Source organism: Colletotrichum aenigma, assembly GCF_013390185.1.
Source record: "Colletotrichum aenigma strain Cg56 chromosome Unknown KSG_Cg56_contig05, whole genome shotgun sequence".
NCBI classification, from domain to species: Eukaryota; Fungi; Ascomycota; class Sordariomycetes; order Glomerellales; family Glomerellaceae; genus Colletotrichum; species Colletotrichum aenigma.
In genome coordinates, this window is record NW_023500911.1 from 1,709,690 (window position 1) to 1,729,552 (window position 19,863).

The following is a 19,863-nucleotide window of genomic DNA, read 5'->3' on the forward strand; positions in this document are numbered from 1 at the left end:
CGATCACCCAAATGGCCAAAATGTTGCATGGCATCAGTGCCAGCTCCCCTGAGGCCTTGCTGCATCACCTCCGCCAAATGCATGTCATCACTGCAGATGTGTTAGCTCGGATCCGAGGCGAGAGCGACTATAACACCGTCAACGCGCGCATGAGGACGCTGAATCTGCAGGAGAATGCCGGAAGCGACGTTTCACAAGGTTACCTGACGGTCCTCGACAATTTTGGAGCTTTGGCGCGTGACTCGACCACGACATTTGGTCAATTTGCTTACGACATGAGCCAAGTGGAGTGTCGCCGGATTCAAGCCAACATGGGAACGACACAGGTGCCACCAACAGAGCTGAAGGAAGTCTGCGACAGGTCACTTGCACACCTGCTAGCAGGCGTTGACCGCTCGACATTTATTCGGAAAAGCCAGAGCATCTCAGAGCTCGCGCATTACGCCGTGACTGAGTTCATCACTCATGAATGCATGATGCAAGTTGGAGATGTGGATGCAGGGATCGCCTGCTTGATGCGAATGGTCGAAGCACTTGAACGTGCTCAGGAGCTGTCTTCCAACAAAATTGTGCGGATGTATCATGCTGGCCAGGCAATAAGGGCTCGCCTGAAACTTTCGGATCTACTGACTATGGCGGGAAGATCCAAGGAAGCGTTGACGGTGATGCAAGGCGTATCTTCTTTGGAGTACTTGGGGGAGCCTATGCAGATTTAATAGGGACGCTGGGTGCGGGATGGGCCGTGGACGAACACAAACGTCTGCGTCTTGATGATACCATATGTTTGGGAAATATAATATGGTGATGTGCCGAATGCATTGACTTACCGTAAATATATATCAATCACGCGGTAATGCTTTTAGTCCATAGCGGTTATAGCGTCCAGCTGCTGTAATCATTGTTCATTACATAGTATCAATACTCGACTATCATGCTCACCATTCTTAATCTTTGGAGATGCTCTGATTCAAACTGAGACGAGTGCGCAGCGTGGTACTATCGATAAAAGATAAGTCAGGCTCTTAGGCCCGCAGCACCAATTAAGCGCTGAGAACTGTAGCTTCATTGTTGGTTCAAGGTTGAATATGCAGCGGAGTGGGAACTCCCAATGACGACCCCTGCCAGACCAACAGCTGCTTGAGAGGTCTCTTTGGGTACTGCCGTGCATATTGATAAGACCTTTGTGTATCATCGTTGCTTACTCTGCATGCCTGACGTGTTTACTTTCACCAATCCGTACTTGTTTCCTTGCTGCATACCCTAGTTCGGGACGCGACAGAGCGCCGATCGCTTGTGAAGCAAATCATCGCCATTGGAGAAACAAGGTTGGTTGCCTTCAGCATAACGCAACAATCTTAGGATTGTATGCACCGAGGCGGGGTTGATTGAGGAGATGGTAGGGATAATACGACGAATATTACCGTCGCTGCGCGTACTCCATGAGCCGCCTCGGGAAATCAGATCCGATATATATGGTAATGAAACCCCACAGCCTTCTACTCACATCTTTGCTACTGATTCATTGTCAAACGACTGCCACCTCTGCCATACTTACACCACTTGACGTCCCTACCTCCCTGTTTGAATCGTCAATTCCCCCGTAACAATTTGTATGCAAACATATTTATCAATCTGACTACGCGCCCACGGCACTTGATATTTACCAATTTTTAGTCGGCATTAGAACCCATCAACCATGACGTTCGACCTTGAAGAAGCCAAGGCTCATCTCAGGGAACACGGCTGGGTGCGCGTACCCTCAATTCTCACAACGGAAGAGGCTGCGGCTGCTCTCGATCGACTATGGAAGGTGAAGGCTGCCGCCGAGGCCCGTGGAGAGGATACATACCTGTCGTTTCTCGACCCTAACCCCAGCAATGTACGCGTTTTCTACCTCATGGAGCTTGACAAGATCTTCCGAGACCTCATCTCGCACCCGACCGCCATCTCCATGGTAAAGGCGGTGCTGGGCGAGAACTTCCTCATCAGCAACTTTACTGCCAACATTGCTCGCCCCGGATCCCAGAGTATGGCCCTGCATTCCGACCAGAGCATCGTCTTCCCCGATCCGTGGCAGGATGTATGGGCGCTGAACGTCATCTGGTGTCTGACAGACGTCAACAAGGAGAACGGTGCGACGCAGTACATTCCAGGGTCTAATAAATGGGTTTACCGCAAACAGGTGCCTGATAATGCACCTGAGATGCTGGTCCCCTTTGAGGGCAAGGCCGGCGACATCATTGTAATGGACGGTCGCGTATGGCACACGTCGGGCAGCAACACCACGAAGGATCAGGATCGGGCTTTGTTGTTTGGCTACTACACTGCACCATTCATGCGCCAGCAGGTCAACTGGACTGCTAAGCTGCCCAGGGAGATTCAGGATAGATGCAGCAAGGAGCTCAAGGAGTGGCTTGGCCTCAATCCTGTTGGAAACATTGGTATGACGGGCGATCTGCGGTACATGTCGGTTCAGTACCCTGAGGGAAAGACGATTTCTAGCGAAACGGTTGCCAGTGGTTGAAGTTAGGGTTATACTGGAGTCGGCTTCCAGAGGGCCACAGTCTCATCATCGGAGTCGATACAGCTGGCCGATATACGGGCTCGGACTGTGATGAATCCAGGGTGTGTTGTGATATCCTCGCAATTCGCACGCCAAAACATTACTCGCGTGGACATAAGAAAAGCCCAACGAGAAATCACTCTCGGCGGCTTCAAGGTGTCCCAAGGAGTGAAATTTGTATTGTAGTACATTCGGCTCTGTTACCTGATCAATCCATGTAGCTAACCAAGTGAAGTTTCTCATCACTAATGCTGTCTGTGTCAGTCTCATAAGGATGCTTATGGATGGTGTAGCTATTATCCCTGTCGTCTCTGTTGTCCCTGTCGTCTTTGTTGTCCCTGTCGTCTTTGTTGTCCCTGTCGTCTCTGTTATTCCTGTCGTCCCTGTTATCCCTATCGTCCCTATCGTCTCTACCTTTCCCATCGTCTCTGTCCTCTGTATTATCTCTATTGTCTCCATCGTCTGTGTCCGCCCAAATTGGAAAACACCCAATACCGTATAGTTGTCTGCTCAACCCAAATTACGATAAAAGCCTCGAGATCATGAGACAGATTGAATTTGTCTTCAGTCAAAGACGCTTCATACCAACCATGGATGGTTACTTAGGAATAGGAGCTGTGCTCGCAAGTTCATGCAATTATTTATACCCCGTAGGGGATTTTTGACTGTCTCGTACGAACTTGATGACGGTCCAGCTGGAGTCGACTTAAATACCTCAGCGTCATTACACATCCTTTCTTGAAAGGGAAGCGTCATTATTTGTTATATTGACTTGCCCGACCTCTAGACCAACCGGCCTAACGTCTGCGAATATCATGTAGCGGATGAATCAATGGTTCAGCTTCACCGGAATTGATCTCCAGTACTCAAGAGCCTCCCTCCTGATACTATCCTCCTCCAGCCATGTTCCGTCGGGGCTGACATTCACTTGCCACCCCAGGCCATCTGATCCTGGTGTCGAGTACAAACTCCACTCAGCTGCAGCCGACGCCTTGAGGGCATTCGGATCACCATTAACCACAAAACTGGCATAGTATCCAGCGAGTACCTTTCCGGCTTCTGGATACTGCGTGTCAGGTTCGGCCCATGCGTATGGGACGTCAGAGCCGTGAGAAATGCCAAGGTAAGGGGCGATGCTGTTGTTGGTGTTCCAATGCAACTTCCAGACGGGAATATCAGCCGCAGAAAGACGAGATGCAATTTCTTGAGAGGCACTGATATAGGATGTATCGCCGTAGACTGCGGTGAGACGTGTGAATTGCGCGGATTGACCACGAGCATCCACGTAAGGAGAACTTGAGTCGGCTTGGGGATCGGGGTATAATCGAGAGAATGCTTCACGATCGCTGCTGTCAAGACCCGGATACAGATTGGACAACCAACCCCAGGCCTGTTCGTCAGTGGTAAGATTTGTCGGTGCGTACATACTTCCTTCATCGGTGATGAAGGAGGTGAGAGCTGGGACGTGATTCCACTCCCCAGATTGCCAGGTCTCTGACGGTAGACGAGGAATGATAGCAGCGCCTGAGACGGCTTGGAAGGGATGAGTTCCGTTGTACCGGTAATCAGCCAGTAGCGCCGTAGATGTTTGCTCAATGAGATCAACATCGACTTGTCTCAAACAGGCTAACAGGTCCTCGGCAACGCCGTTATCCTGGCATCCCACTCTTTCAAGGAACTGCTCGTATTGCTTGACAATGATGGGCTCAGAAGCATTTGGGAAAGATCGTCCCGTTGGGCCACCGGATTGAAAGATGGCTTGATGGAAGAGCTCCTCGCCCTCCGCGAATGGATTTTGATAGTGGAAACCGACGGAATGGGCACCAGCGGACTTCCCCCCCAGCGTGACACGATCAGGATCTCCGCCGAATGACGAGATGTACTTGTGGACAAAACGAAGAAGCTGGTGTTGGTCTCGCAAGCCCAAATTCACCAAGTCGAGATCTGCAAGGAGAGGCGATGCAAGAAACCCGAGAGCAGCTAGCTAGGAGTGACGAGAATGTCAGTATACAAGAGAGTAGATGTAACTGATGAGAGGATAAACTTACCCTGTAGTTGAACGTGACAACCATTACAGGCTCGGGTGATGACGCGACAAAGGATGCGCCATCAAATATGATGCCAGCTCCGTTGCGGAACAAACCCTGGCACAGATTAGCTTCAGTCTGTTTCATAGGGCGAAGATTTATCTGGAACGTACGCCATGGATCCAGATCAAAACAGGCAGCTTCTCCTCGATGCTAACCCCAGCTGGTCTATAAACATTGAGGTTCAGACAATCCTCGCCATACTCCAAATCAGTCTTGATGTAGGTCACCAGATTCGAATTCCCCGGCTCTTGAATGCAGACTTTGCCATACACCTTAGCATCGCGAGTCCCATTGAAAGCCGGCGGCCAACCTGTAACCGAGAAGCGCAGGTCACCAATTGGTTGAGTCGCGTAGTCAATACCGTACCAAGCATGAACCGGCTTTGAGAGGGGGTATCCCGAAGTCGTAGAGTTCAGTGTTGTGCCGGTAAATGAGCCATATGAGGGAATAGAGACGGTGAGAGTCTCATTGAGGGGCAGTGGACTGGCACAGGAAGCAGTAGCCAAGAGGAGAGAGGCGAAGAGGTTGGCGCCGTGCCAAGAGCTCCCAACAGAGGGCAACCAAACCATGACTTTCCGAATCAAGGGTCAAGTGCAGCACTATTCCCAGACCACAAACGAGGAGGTAGAGACTAGAAAATCTACAAAGTCACAGACTCGACGGTTATTTATTCCGCTTAATGAGTCGGCAGATAACTAGCCGGTGCCGATCAAATACCGGTAATAACCCCTCATACTGTCATGTTACCCTGGCAAGTCCCCCACCGAGACGATAAGAGTCCCCGCTAAGCAATTAATGGTGCAAGAGTAGTTTGAATGACGAGATTCGTGCCTTGGAATGGCGAACAGCCAAAAACTGTCGGTGGAGGATAAATTGGATTGGATCATGTCGACAAATATTGTAAAGCCAAGAATGATTATGTAGAAGTCGCATTTGAGTTGAGTACCTGCAGTAGTTTGGCGAACTGCCGCCAATGAGGAAAGCCGCTTACAACTGTTATGTTAATTTGGTGTCCACAGCCTTCTTTGGATGCTCCTGAGGTCGCACGGCATTTCGAATGGACTTGCTTCCTGTTACCTCGAAGTCGTTGTGATTTTCGTACCGTGTTCGTGTTGATGCAGCAATATTGCTCTCTTAACATTCTCCGGGTCACGCGGGGAACACGCCAAGGAAGCCGAGTGGGGAACTGGTCGGGGAAAGTGCGACGTATGAACCTAGTCGTCGGTGCCGGTGCCGGTACCGGACTGGAAGACGGGGTGTCTCGGTTCATCCCCCAGCGAAGTCTTTTACTGCAATTCAGATCGGTCAGATTGAAATTTCGCTTTATCAATAATGCAGTGCGGCGAAAGGGTCTTCTCTATTCAACACAGTCATTCAAGTAGGCCATATCAAATGGGCAGCCTACTTTGCGGCCACCACGATTGCAGTCAAAGTACTGATGGTGGACCGCTTCCATTTGCGATCGTGTTCACGCGGCTCAAATGCCAAAATGAATGGGAAGATGACCAGAGGAATGACTTGCTTGTTTGCGCTTCCGAACCTTTCAAAGGAATGTTATAGTACACAACATGTTGCACGCCTTATTTGTAACCCTTTTAGTTCCTCATACAATCATCAAATCGTCGCCCAACTTTACCTACATCCAAATAAACATGGATGTAAACAAGGTTACGAAGACGACACAGGACCCTGCTTGGATCAAGGATGCGGCGTTCTTTCCATTGCCGCCATTACCGCCATTATTACCGTTGTTTCCGTTACCATTATTCCCCCCGTTATTGCCGCCGCCGCCGCCACCTCCTCCATTACCGCCGTCCTTGGCCATGTTCAGTGTGAAGAATGTGCCGCCGATGGGGCGCTTGAGACCGGCCATCTTTCGGAAGGACGTTAACTTGATAAAGTCAGTAGGTGTCTTCCGTGGTTATGCAGGGAGATTATGCTCACGTTGAAGTTCTTACGATCCTTCATATCCATACCGACCATATCAAAACCCATCCTGTTCATCTTCTCGGGCTGGACGTAGAGCAGATAGATATATCGATGCATGCCACTGCCGGACTTGGGCTCGGGCGGCATGTATTCGGTAAACGCTGCTGATGAATTCTTCATAATCATTGAAGAATTAAGTACCGCCGACTTAGTCTGTTCGACAGTAAAGTTTCCAGCCAAGTAGTGCTTGATGTTTCGCTCGCTCGGATTCTCACGCGAGGGCGAGTCAGGTCCAATCTAATTCGTGAACGTCAGTCAAACAATCCCGCATCAAACCCCACGAAATGACCAAAACTTACCATCAGGACAATGAATCGAGAGTTCCTGGTCACATTCTGTGCCATGCTGATGTTTTCCACACTGAACTCAAATGGCATCTTGACCTCCTTCATTTTTAGCTTGGAACCCGGCATCATCAACGCCTTGTCACCGTCGCTGGCCATGTATCCTGCGTAAAAGGAGACCATGGGGTCAAATGATCCCATCACTTCTGGGACGATACCGCTCTCCATGAATGCCTGGTGGAACTCGGATGTCGACATGCTCCTCGGCGGCATATCGCCATGGGCAACATTAGCGGCTGCGAGTGGGGCGAACAACGCCGCGATACTGAGAATGGCCTTCATGTTGGTGTCTGGTGGTAGGCTGCCGTTCAGTTGCCAATGACCTAAAGCGTAATGGAAAGAATGGCGTCCTGCACCTGATGTTATACAAGAGGGTTGAGAGCGAAAGTGACAGCAGGGCGAATCGGGCACATTGACGAGTACACGAAACAAGGTTGGGCCTAAGGAAGTAGATGATCTTTATGTTCTGCCCAACTCATCACTTTACCACCAATACCCCAGTATTGGGGCATCACGGGCCAAACGTTAGACTGATATCCTGGATCTCGAGCTGCACCAAATGGGCCAACATGCTCTGGCGATGAGACAGAAACAGTGAGGCTATTAAGCTTCGCGACAGTGCTCAAAGAAGCCGGACGTGCGCGGGGTACCGTAGACTTTTGAGCTCATAGTTTCAGGAACATGCACGTCCCCGCATCACCATTGGGCTTCCTCGTTGGCGGACTGGGAACAAGCTTTTGAAGAGCGGGTGGGATGTCCCTTATTCTTGCAGCATTGAAAATGTGTTGCGAAATGGTTAGAGTGCTCAGAGAAACATCCTGTCACCATCGCGCACGCACAGCATGTCGGCCCATGGTGAGCTCCCAACCTTCAAATTTGTTTTCTTGCAATCACATCTCAGTGTTTCTGAGTGGCTGTCATCGACTTTCGCATGAAAGACCCCATGGTGAGAACAGACTCGGCCATATCTTGAGCTATCGTGTGCCTCCAGACGAATTAACGGACAGACAGACCCTTTCCTAGGGACCAAGGGTCGTTTATGCCGCGTACGCCAATGATATCATGACTTGAAAGTTGAATTCGTCCTGGTCTTAATTGTACAAATAATGGCTTAATAGCCCTGTTCTTGCCCAACAAGCGGGAAACACGTCGCAATGCTTCGGAGAGGGCTCCGACTCAAAGCTTTGAGCCGCATGGCCACATTCGGAGATTTCCTCCCGCCAAAGTGCGGCGACTTCCGAGCATCAGGCGGGGCAAGAGGAAACAAGTTCACGGCTCGGGGGCCTCCGAACGAGGAGAAAGCTTCGATAGGACCAGGTGAACGTAGCTGTGGTCATTTGACAAGGTATATGCTTGACGCGACATCCCCAATCTTCACGAGCCGGAATGTTTCCCACGTGCCCGGGTCGCTTTATCAACCCGACTGACACCCCAAAGCCAGTCCTTCACCACACTTTTCCTCTGGATTGAGGAATGAACGCCGAAGGTACTTGTTGCTGCTGGATTAGGGATGCTAGACGTATTGGATGCCAAGGTCAGAAAGGCGCCGTTTCAGGGCGCCAAGAAACTCAGAGGCAAAAATAGAGTTTGAAGATCACCCACAACCCCGTTCCGGTGCAAGACTACGCGAGATGTGATTCTGAATGGAAACAATAAACGTCTTCCTCCCTTTCTCAATTGGTTTGAGACTGTTGACTGTTCACCTGTTCGGGTCAGTGGTCGGCATCTACGGGGTTGCATCGTAAGGTTGCTCGTTTGAGCGAATCGCAAACGGATGCGACTGCGCTGATGTTATCGACCTCGCAACCACCAGACAGTGAAGGGACCCTGGCGCGGATTCATGTGGACAGTGGGACTGTTTCATGCTTTGTGCTGAATTGAGGTTGGCATCGACAGGGTTTTGGGCGGTTGAGAATATGCATACGATCCCAATAGAAGGATCAGAAAATGAGATGGTAAAGGAACGAACACAGATACATGCAAATGTAAATACCAGGAATGATACAAAAGAAAAGCTCCACGTAGTGCTCAAACTGGAAGCCGGACTTCTAGTAATTTCCATATGAGATCAAGCATTTAACTGTGATTGATCCTTCGCTCGGTATCCTACATTGAAGTTTTAGAAGTCACTGACGAGGCGTCAAGTTGAACAGCCAAAGCCTCATATTCCCTATCAATATTTCCTCGTTATATTCCAACGAAGAAATAGCTACCGGGTCTAGAATCCCATATCGGATCATTTTCCAAAAAACCTTGACTGTTCCACGTCGTTCGAGCCACACGATCAAAAGTATCGACGACGGACACCGGCAACTTAGTTGAAGATCTGCTGTAACATTACAGTTCCAACGATGGGGATTGAGTTAGTGTTACAGTTACTACAGAGGAGCTCATCCCGAATTGCATCGGATATACGACGGTTTTCCGATTGATATCAAAGCGCTACGCGGCTACGCAGTACAACTGTAACATCAGATGGAATGTCATCGCTTTGAACGCAGTGAGAGAGTTCTGAGAGTGAAGTTTGTTGCCAATCAATTAGGTCGAAGGCTGTTTGCTTGGTAATGTGCATGGCCTCTCAATCTCCTTCTCCGTGGACCTTTACACTCACATTTTCTGATTCCCTCATACTGGGTCCTGAACTAGGAAGAGCCGGATTACACATACGGCGCAAGTCATGCCATTGTCCATTGAAATGATAAAGTGGGCTAAACTGAAAATCATGAGCGGGCGCTATCCTGCGATCTCATGGCCCACGCAGGGTGCAGGTACAATACGCAAACGATGAGTTGAGCTGGTTACAGAAGCTCTAACCCAGGTTTTCTATGACATCTAACTACGGAGAAACGCTCTGTGGCTGTGAAATGTGCCACAGCGGCGCATAAGGCGGAATATCACATGCCGAACACACAAGAGAAATGGCCCTTGCCCAAACTGACCCGGTTCTCTGGGCGCGGTCAATATTGCCGATTTATGTCGGTAAATCTCGGTGTTTGCCCGATATTCCGACACGCAACGGTCAGTGTACCGAAATGCCGTGCATACCAGATCAGGGAAAGCTTGAATCCCTCGGTGTCCCCACTTATTTGGTCCTGTCAACCCCCGCTTCGGTGCCGGGCCACCGGTGAGTCGCCCGCGAGCCTCCGTCCACCAACAAATCCGCTCCGTTGACATACGTGGCATCCGGGCCCGCCAAGAAGGCAAGAGCACCAGCAATATCGTCAGGGGTCCCGATACGGCCGAGAGGAACGCCCTTGATAATACCCTCCAACATCGATCCCGCTGCTGACTGCATAACCTGGGCGATCATCGGGGTCATGGTGACACCAGGGCTGACGGTGTTGATCCGGTTTCCTTGACGGCCCCAAGCAACTGCAGCATGGCGAACGCGAACTATGCAGCCTCTTTTGGAAATGGAGTAAGCGTCGCCTGGGTCTCCGGCGAGGTTGATGTCTGCATGGTTGAGGAGTTCGGTAGCAGAGGCAGTTGCAAAGTGGTCGTCCAGAGCGGAGTTCGGCTTCTTCATGTGACCTGCCATAGAGGCTATTACGGTCAAAGAGCCGCCCGGAGCCATCAATGGCTGAAATGAGTCTATGATGAAGGCAACGCCAAGGAGATTTGTGTTGTAAATCAACTCGGCATTATTGGCTACGTTGGACACACCCGCTGTCACCACAACAGTCTGAATGGGACCCAGCTTGGCTGCAGCCTCCGCGAAAGATGCCACAGATTCTTTGTTGGAAACGTCGATTGACTGGGCCGTAAATGAGTGGCCGGCAGAGCGGAGCGAGTCTTCGGCGTTTGAGAGGGTTGCAGGGGAAAAGTCGGCAATAAGGATGTGGTGGGACGGACCGAGCCGACGGGCAATGGCAACGCCCATGCTGCCGGCGCCAATGACGGCAAGAACGGGGCGGCTTGGAGACATGATGGGAGAAGAGAGTGTAAATCCAATTGAGATGAAGCGAAGAGTGTTTGCAGAACTTCCTGATTGAAAGTGTCGATTGATGGTGTTAAAAACGACGAAGCTCGCGTTGTCAGTCTTCGAATCTCGTTTTCGGCTCGGTTGAGTAGTCGAAGACCAAGTTGCCAAGATATGAACCATCGAATCAGAAGTTATCGCATTCGGTTTCGTACCTCGTTCAGATCGGAAATCAGGATGCTACGCTGAGTTGGTCAAAAGTGGTCCCCTGCATTAATGTGGCTTAGACCAATCCAAGTCATCTTGGTGTCAAGCTCTTGCAAGTTCCTGTTACTAATTATCACCTTTGTAAACAGTCCAATACACGAAAAGGTGAGAATGTTCACATCAGACTTACTGTGGGGTGAGACCAATCAACTTCCTGCTAGAGATCGCAACTCTGCGAAGTATCCCTTCAAGTTGCTTGTTATTGGATGTTGTTTTGCTTAGTTGAACTATCTTAAACTTTCTGACGGGTTGCTAATAGTGATTCGGTACGTAACACTCACGTATCAACTCCGCCTGAATGAATTTAGTGTGAGCTCGGTAAGTTATTCAAATCCGCCAATGACATTCGAATAAAAACTGGTAATGTTGACGATTACTCTGCTCTAGTTGTCTTAGAGGTTACGTTGTCAATACAGACGACATCTTTAATGAATTAAGACTTTCTAGGCAAAGCTTCGAGTGCGAACATATGATCGGAGAATCCGCCAAACACAGCGTTCTCGTGGTATCTCATGCAAGGCTATGCGGAAAAAACTTAGCGATGGAAGAGCTAAGCGCCGGCATCTTGCCTTTCCACTCGTCCGCCTTGCCTTCCGCTGCATCAACAAGCCACTTTGCCAAGGCCCCTCTTTTCATGGAAGATGTCCATCCAGACTCTCCGATCCATCCGGTGAAGAGATTCTCCTGTCTGTCTTTCTCCCAGCTCTCAGGATCCGACTCGCCGGGAATTTGAGCGATCCGAAAGACCGTCCAGTCCAGACCCTCGGCCTCGGTCTCAAACAACTTCGCAAGATTCAGCATGTTGTTGTAGATTGGGCCTGCAAAGAGCGACATGAAGACGGTTACCATCGTCTGAAACATGGTCCAATGGTCTTCGGGTCGTTTGATGGACAATGTCCCCATGGCGAAAATTCGCTTGACTCCGTGCTTTCTCATTGCTGGAAAGACAGATGAGCGGTAAATATCTGCAAAGAGCGACGGATCGATCTTCGTATTCTTGATGTCGGGCCCCAAAAGCGAAATGACAATGGCGCTCTCTGCCATTGCAGAAGACAAGGCATCCGAATCGCTCATCTCACCCTTTACAACCTTGAGTCTTTTGTCAGCGCAAGTCAAAAAGATTGTGACCACAGCGGTAGAAACATTGACCATGGGCCTTAATTACCTGGATGAGTGGGTTCGAGGCTAAGTCATGAGGGATCTTCGTAGGGTTCCTCGCAAGGACCACAGTCGCATGGTTTCGAAAGAGGAGTTCCCGAAGCAGACAAATGCCCGCCGGCCCCGTGCCTCCGAGAACAAGAATTTTGCTGCCCGGCATTGCGACAAGAATGAAATGAGCTGGATGCAATGACAATGTGGCTCAGATTCACCCAGCGACTCTCCTGTGATATAAGACACATCTTCCTCCGCATTGATCTCTGTCACTATTTCGCAGCCCGACTTGTAAGTCACGGTGGCCATTCTGCAACTGCATCAAAGTCCGCCGCCGCGCCAAGGGCCAAAGTCCGGCGCCCAACTGGGTTCCCGCGCGGAAACCATTCCGGGCGGGAAACTTTTGCGCGCGGACCCAAGTCGTGCGGACCGCGCCCCGAGCGGGTCTCTTTAAGACCTAACCGTCCGAGTCCAAGGCCAGGCGCGCGGAAATCCTCACCTCCTTTTTCAGTTATTCAGCCATATCTTGTACCACGCCGCTTCCTCTTTCGGAAAATAAAGGGAAAAACAACCGAACAGCCTGATCAAGTCGGAAACATGCCCCGTGGCACGTCGAGCTGCTGGACGTGCCGCATACGCCACAAAAAGTGCGACGAAACGCTGCCGGTGTGCAATGTGTGTGCCGGGCTCGAGATCAGCTGCTACTCCGACCAGGAGGTGCCAGAATGGATGGATGGCGGTGCAAGGCAGCAGGCTATGGCCGAGAGGCTCAAGACGGAGGTCAGGAATGGAGCCAAGCGCCGTAGGGCTAGACGGATCTTGCAGCGCATCATCGGAGACGCGGATGACATATCTAGCGACATATTTGTATTGGATCCTCCCGCGCACATCAACTCCCGTCCGGCGCCTCGTTCGGCGGACAACGACAACGAAAGGCAAGATGCACCCCGTACGACATCCCGCCGGACTGGCACGCCATCCGGATCATTCACCAATGGCCCTGGCTCTGATTACCCCATCGATCCTCTCCTGCAGGACATCACGCCGCCATCTCTGCCAAACCTCCCTACAGAACTGGAGCAAAGTTACATCATGTCTTACATCGACTACATCTTCCCTGCAGTATTCCCATTCTACACGCCCAGCGTTCTCGAGGGTGGGCGCACGTGGTTGCTTATTCTCACCCTGGCCAACAAATCACTCTGCCACGCCGCTACCAGTCTATCCTCCTACTTCTACTCCGTGGTACCCGTCCAACAGCGGCCAGAAAGACGGGATTGCGTGCCCGAGGCCGAGGAGGAAGTGAAGAACCAAACATGCATGGCCATGAGGAAAGCCCAGTTCGACCTGAACGAGGTTAGTAAACATGGCGTACACGGGGATTTACTTACAAGCGCGCGTCTCTTTAATAGCATCGTACATCTGATGTGTCTCGAGGTATCCATAGCCAGCAATGAAAACTGGCAGTTCCATCTAGACGCTGCGGTCCTTCTGTTCAAGCAGATGTTGGAGTTCCCCGGAGACGTTGGGAGCCATCGGTCAAAGTGGGACGCCATGTTGGAACACATGAGACGACTCGCCCACCCCGGTATGGATAATCTGCCTCGGTGGCCAGCATGGACAGTGGACCAGGCCGCCTTTCGCTTCTTTTCTGGTCTGCTGATTGTCCACGACATCATCTGCAGCACAGGCGTTGAACAGATCCCACGGCTTCAACCCTACTACCCTCTCGTCCTAGCAGCCGAGGACGAACCAAAAGAAGACCCGGATCGAAACTGTCGACTAAGGTTGGAAGACTATGTCGGTTGCCAGAACTGGGCAATGATACTGGTTGGCGAGGTGGCGGCCCTTGACGCCTGGAAAAAGACCATGCATAAGAAAGGAGCACTGTCATTGATGCATCTTGTCAAAAAGGGGACGGACATTGAGCAGAGTCTGCGCGATGGCTTAAGCCGATTGGAGACAATTGACGCGATAGCCAGGGACCATCGACCGCCATGGCTGGCCGACTCAAATCAAGCCCATGACGAGGCAGAAGCCTGCCACTTGGTCACGCAGATCTGGGCGCACGCGGGGTTGGTATACCTCCACGTGGTGCTTTCCGGATGGCAACCAGCCAACATCGATATCGCCGACTCTGTCACTCAAACCATTGAGTTATGTAGGAGACTAAGAACGCCACGGAGAATTCATACGCTTGCATGGCCGTTGTGTGTAGCGGGATGCCTGGCGCAACCTGAGCAAGAGCCTGCGTTTCGAGAGTTGTTCTCACACATGGGTCCCTTAGGGTCATTTGGCTCGACGAAGCTAACAATAGATATTGTTGAAGGTGTATGGCAAAAGAGGGAAAGTCTCGCGGCCGATTCTTGGGATGTTGCGGCGTGCTTGAACAGCCTCGGTCGTCGAGTCCTGCTTGGATAAGGATGTGTTGGAACATACACACCAATCCTGACGACGGCAGGCTGCCGGCAAGTAATTGCTCCGTGGAGAGAGTTGCCATCCAAGCGGTTACTAGAAGTCAAATTCCCAGTCTCTTAAACGGCATGATTTGTCACTAGTCATCCACCAGAAAGGCATCGACCACAGACCGACGGACGTTTCTCAAAGCATCCCACCGGCCCAGCCCCGCGAGATCGCGAGGGTACATGCAAGCAAGGAGGATCGCTGGTTTGGTCAGAGAAAAGGTATGCCTGCAATGAATAGTTACATCCATATTACATCCGCATTGCGTCGTTAACAACGCTGACGAGCGAGATACACAGAACTTATACGATCGAGTGCTCTACAAACACGGGCGACCAGGCACCTCTCTACCACGAACGATACCGCTAAAAGTCCTTCTAAAAACCTTTCCAAAATCTATCGATAGCGCGTGTGATATCCTGAGCCGAATCATCACAAAGCACGGCCCGTATACGACTCGTACGCTTGATTCATATCCTTGCTCCCCTTGTGGTCCAAGGGCACCATAGCGATGCTTGTAGATTCCTGCTCTTGCTTAGGATCCAACTCAGGACTATATCGACGTCCTGTAAGGGCCGTATCGTCATCAAATTCCCCATCACCACCTCTGGCATTCGCGAGTTGTCCTCCGCCCCCGCCCCCGATATGAACATACATGTGTTGGCCCCAAGTCTGAACCCTCTTCAGCAGGGTCAGTGGCCTTGGGACACCGCCTTGGACGTTGCCGCTTTTGATAACCCGTCCACCGGTGATCATTCCACTGGTGGGGCCCTTCGGTGCTCGGGGGTTGTGTGTCTTGATGCCCATCAAGACCGATGCGAGGAGGGAGAATGCGAGGGCAATCCAGGTCGGCACAAACAGCAACCCGAGCGCGGAAGAGATGCCGATATCGTTGAAGTCTTTGTTGACGGCATCGTCAACTTTCTTGAAGATGACTGTCGCTGCGATTGATGCCGCGAGAAGACAGATTATGGCCATCGCAGACAGGACAACACCTGCGAAGCCAGCCCTGCCGCAACGACCGCTAATAACTGAGACAATTAGAGCTAAGATGGCCAGGACGAACGTGAAGATATATATAACGCTAAAAAAAGAGGACGTCTTAGAATAACTATTTAGAGTGTTATTAAAGCTTTTAGAGAAACTCCTAGTAATTAAGGTTATATTAAGCTTCAGATTACTATATAGGTTAAAGTCATATCTAACTAGATATATAGTATAAATTATAATATTATTAATATACTTATAAGATCTAAGAAATGTTATATAGTAAATATTGAAAATCTAAAGTATTATTAGGTTTATATTTTGTTTAATAAACTTAGTATTAGAAGCTTTTAAGAGATCTTAGAAGTATTATAATCTATTAAGTTTATAGTATTAACTTATTAAGTTAATTAGAGCTATAGAAATCTTAAGAAAAAGAACAAATATTATTTATTAAAAAAAAATAAAACTTATCATTAATTTTAAGCTATAAACTTAATATAATAACAACTTTAATTAATATATTTATAATTATTAACATTAAAATTAATAGAAAAATACAAATAGATATTTTTTAAATTAGTATATCATATATTAGATTTATAACACAAAACCTAATAATATAGAATAAATTAAATAATGTAATTAATTTTATAATATATAGAATATAATAGGTTTAATAAACAGTATATAAATAAGTTAGCTATAAAAATATAAAAGTTTATAGTTTTATTAAAAATAAAGTAAATAACTTATAAGTAGATATTAATCCTTAGAATAATATTTAATAACCTTAGATCTAAAGAACTATAAAACGTAATACTTAAATAGAATCTTTAGAGTAATATATTTATAAGAGATAAATAGTAGCTCATTATAACTTATTTAAACTAACTTATTAAATATCTATTAAAATAATAATATTAGTTTAGGTTTTATATAAACCTTTTAGTATTTTATATTAATCTATATAGCTATATTTTTATTGTTGTTTTTATACTTTTTTATATTTTATTTATTTATTTAGTAATTATAAACTATTTAAATCTATTAGATTAATAACTTAAAATATGATTTAGCTTAATTTATATTTAGATAATAATTAAGCTAGATAAAGGATCATAATATTACTATTCAATAAATAGACTTAATTTTAAAGTTATTAATAAATATAATTAAAAGAAGTTTATTATTCTATTATAAAAATTTATGTTGTTATATCTTAAACAGCAGAATAAATATTATCTATGTAATATAATATTTAATAAGTATTAATATAAAAAGCTAAATAATAACTAAATATTAAGTTTTGTCACAGGCTAGAGCCTGGATTGATATCTCCGGCTTTGCTGGAGCAGTTACTATGATCCAGCTCTGTTGGACCTATTACTCTGCCGCGGTACACCGCCTAACCTAGTCTGCTTCACTGCTATTAGGTGCCTACTCTTATAAAGTCGTTTCTTCCTTCTTCAGCTTAGAATAGTTAATTAACAGCACCTCTATATTAATAAGCTGTAAGGGTCTAGGACAAGGTCGATGCCATTGGTCTAGCCTACTACTACGAGTGCAATAAATCTTCTTGAAGAACAGGAAACAGAACCGTATCCTCCCTATTTCCTGGGCATTCTTATAACCTTGCCATTGACCTTGTCGATATTCCTAGAACCTTCTAGCAAATGCGCCATTGGATTTGGTGGGTCCAATGAGTCGTGGCTGAGGGTCTTGCCGAAGGCCGAACACCGGTCCATAGACCGTGACATAAGCCTAGGGGTCAGCCCCTTACATATTCTAAGCTCAACAACAAAAGATGCTATATAAAACCTCACGAGAGCGATATAACGATTCGCTAGAGGGTAGCACAACAAGAAGACGCTATACAAAACCTTATAAGTGCAACATAATAGATTCGCTAGAGGGTAGCATAAACGACGTAATAAACGCAGAGATTGACCGCAGGGTTAACAAAGCAGTTAACGCAAGCATACGTCCTCTTTAGGACCAGATAACGCAGCTCTTAACAGCTCTGAACAGGCTTATGTCAACAGATAGAGCAATCCCTACGCCACTTATAAGCAGCATACTAACCCTATCCACCGCTAATATAACTATACAGGCAATAAGCAATAATTAAATAATAGCAGCTGAAGGGTGAAGGAAGCCCCTGCTAGATCCCCTAAAGCTTATAGGAAGGCATAAGGAATACACAGCATAGTCCTAGCAGATATAGAATAAGATATAGCTGGATAGGAGATTTATTAATAGTAACAAGGATATTTAGTACTATATCAACTCCTGCCTTAATTATAGGCCTCAGTAAGTTATAGCCACCTTCTACGCAGCAGGAGGTCTGGGGGGCCTATATAACCCTCAGGAGTTCTTAAGCTACCTAGACCAAATATATAAGGACTTAAACGCATACAACTAAGCTGCCTCAACCCTATAAACCCTTCGCCAGCAAGAGGACCAAGCTCTAGCTTCCTTCCTACCCCAGTTTAAACAGATATTAGCAGAAGCTGGAGGGGCTAACTAGCCCAGTCAAGCAAAGTGTTACGAGCGGGTCAGGGCAACCAACTGTGGCACAAAGCAAAAGCTTCGATAATGACAAATCCGTTGTCATTGTCCCCTGTTCTGCACTATATAGTTACGAGCCTACAGTGACCAACTGCAGCGGTCGTAACACAAAGATAACCCTCCTTAAGGGAGCCCTAAGCATAAGGCTTAAGAGGGCCCTAATCACTATCAAACATCCCCTTAACAACTACTACTAATAGCTCTTATAGGTCTAAGGTATTACTTCTAAGCTAGAACGCCTACCTCAACAGGCGTCTAAACACGCCCTATCTCACCTAAGAGCACTACAGGCTAGCTAATAAGATATAGAAGGAGATATAGTGATATCTAGTATTAGCCGCACTAAGGGTAAGGAGAAGGTAAGGTTATATTGCTAATATAGCAGCTCCTCCTCATCTGAAGACCTACTATAACCTATAAGGGATAACTGCAAATACTTTGACTATAACTAGATCAGCTATATTACTATATAATACCTTAAGCGGAAGCATCTTAGCCTTAAGAAGGTTAAGAAGGTTAAGAAGGCTCCTAAGCCTGAAGAAAGCAGCAATAATAATGCTATAGAGGAGCTAAGAAGCTCTGAAGCTGAAGAGAGCTCAAGAAAAGAGTAACTCCAACGTAAAGTCAGACTTTAGAGGCAAAGCTTAGTGATATCACAGAATAGAAGCAGTTTAAGCATCATATAAGCAGTAAGTCAGCAGTAATCACTACCTATATATATAAAGGCACTTAAGCAGACGCCTTAATCGATACTAGGTGCAACCTATACGCCCTTATTAACCACAAACTTACCTATAAGCTCCACCTACTAATAATAGACCGCTCTAAGCAGGTACTAGGCAGTTTCAGCAACATTACAGGCGCTACAAAAGCAACAGGCGTAGTTATTTTTAACCTCAAGCTGTATAGTTATAGTGAGAAGATCTTTATATATACTATATATAGCCTTAGCAACAACCTATTCTTAGGGAAACCTTAGATAGAGAGGAACTATATATTATATAATACTGCTGCCTAGTATATACAGCATAGGAGGGGTGGTGTAGACTTACGTCTGAAAGGCGAGGAAGAGCTAGAGCAAGTACGCTAGATCAGGGCTGCCCACCTCCTCCTAGGAGCCCCTTTTGCAACGCTCTATAAGAGGGCATAATAACAAACCAAAGGAACTACAGGATATAAAGTTTAAGCAATCAGCTTAGCAGATATATAGAAGGCTCTTATAAGGAAGACTGAGAAGGCAGACCTAAAGGCCCTCCTTCCACCAGCTGTACTAGCTGAGTTCTAAGAGCTATTCCAACCTAATAAAGCTGCTAACCTTCCTCTATATCGCCTTAGAGTTAACTATATAATCCCTATCAAACAGGAGAGCAATAGCAATAAGGCTGTACTACTATAGGGGCTACTCTATAGCATATCATGAGAAGAGCTTCTCATCCTCTATAAAACCTTATAAGACCTACTAGATAAGGGCTTTATCCACACTAATAGCTTAGAAGCATCAGCCCTAATATTATTTAT

The 19,863-nt window shown here is 47.6% G+C and overlaps 6 protein-coding genes across 6 annotated transcripts; 2 read left to right on the top strand and 4 right to left on the bottom strand.

Moving 5' to 3' along the window:
* Positions 1–1,696: 1,696 nt before the first annotated feature.
* CGCA056_v008134 (Dioxygenase) lies at positions 1,697–2,524 on the top strand (the record flags this gene model as incomplete). The annotated part of the gene is made up of 1 exon (XM_037323382.1): positions 1,697–2,524. One exon carries the CDS (start codon positions 1,697–1,699, stop codon positions 2,522–2,524), a length of 828 nt encoding a protein of 275 aa, XP_037177953.1.
* Positions 2,525–3,392: 868 nt separating this feature from the next.
* Positions 3,393–5,222, bottom strand: LIP1-6 (Lipase 1; the record flags this gene model as incomplete). Its single annotated transcript, XM_037323383.1, has 3 exons — positions 3,393–4,547; positions 4,612–4,707; positions 4,764–5,222. 3 exons carry the CDS (start codon positions 5,220–5,222, stop codon positions 3,393–3,395), a joined length of 1,710 nt encoding a protein of 569 aa, XP_037177952.1.
* A 4,846-nt stretch (positions 5,223–10,068) lies between these two features.
* On the bottom strand, positions 10,069–10,911 carry hsdA-2 (3-alpha-hydroxysteroid dehydrogenase/carbonyl reductase; the record flags this gene model as incomplete). Its single annotated transcript, XM_037323384.1, has 1 exon — positions 10,069–10,911. One exon carries the CDS (start codon positions 10,909–10,911, stop codon positions 10,069–10,071), a length of 843 nt encoding a protein of 280 aa, XP_037177951.1.
* Positions 10,912–11,682: 771 nt separating this feature from the next.
* CGCA056_v008137 (uncharacterized protein) lies at positions 11,683–12,216 on the bottom strand (the record flags this gene model as incomplete). The annotated part of the gene is made up of 1 exon (XM_037323385.1): positions 11,683–12,216. One exon carries the CDS (start codon positions 12,214–12,216, stop codon positions 11,683–11,685), a length of 534 nt encoding a protein of 177 aa, XP_037177950.1.
* Positions 12,217–12,921: 705 nt separating this feature from the next.
* On the top strand, positions 12,922–14,745 carry ptaR3-1 (Pestheic acid cluster transcriptional regulator 3; the record flags this gene model as incomplete). Its single annotated transcript, XM_037323386.1, has 1 exon — positions 12,922–14,745. One exon carries the CDS (start codon positions 12,922–12,924, stop codon positions 14,743–14,745), a length of 1,824 nt encoding a protein of 607 aa, XP_037177946.1.
* Positions 14,746–15,219: 474 nt separating this feature from the next.
* On the bottom strand, positions 15,220–15,765 carry CGCA056_v008139 (uncharacterized protein; the record flags this gene model as incomplete). Its single annotated transcript, XM_037323387.1, has 1 exon — positions 15,220–15,765. One exon carries the CDS (start codon positions 15,763–15,765, stop codon positions 15,220–15,222), a length of 546 nt encoding a protein of 181 aa, XP_037177945.1.
* Positions 15,766–19,863: the final 4,098 nt, after the last annotated feature.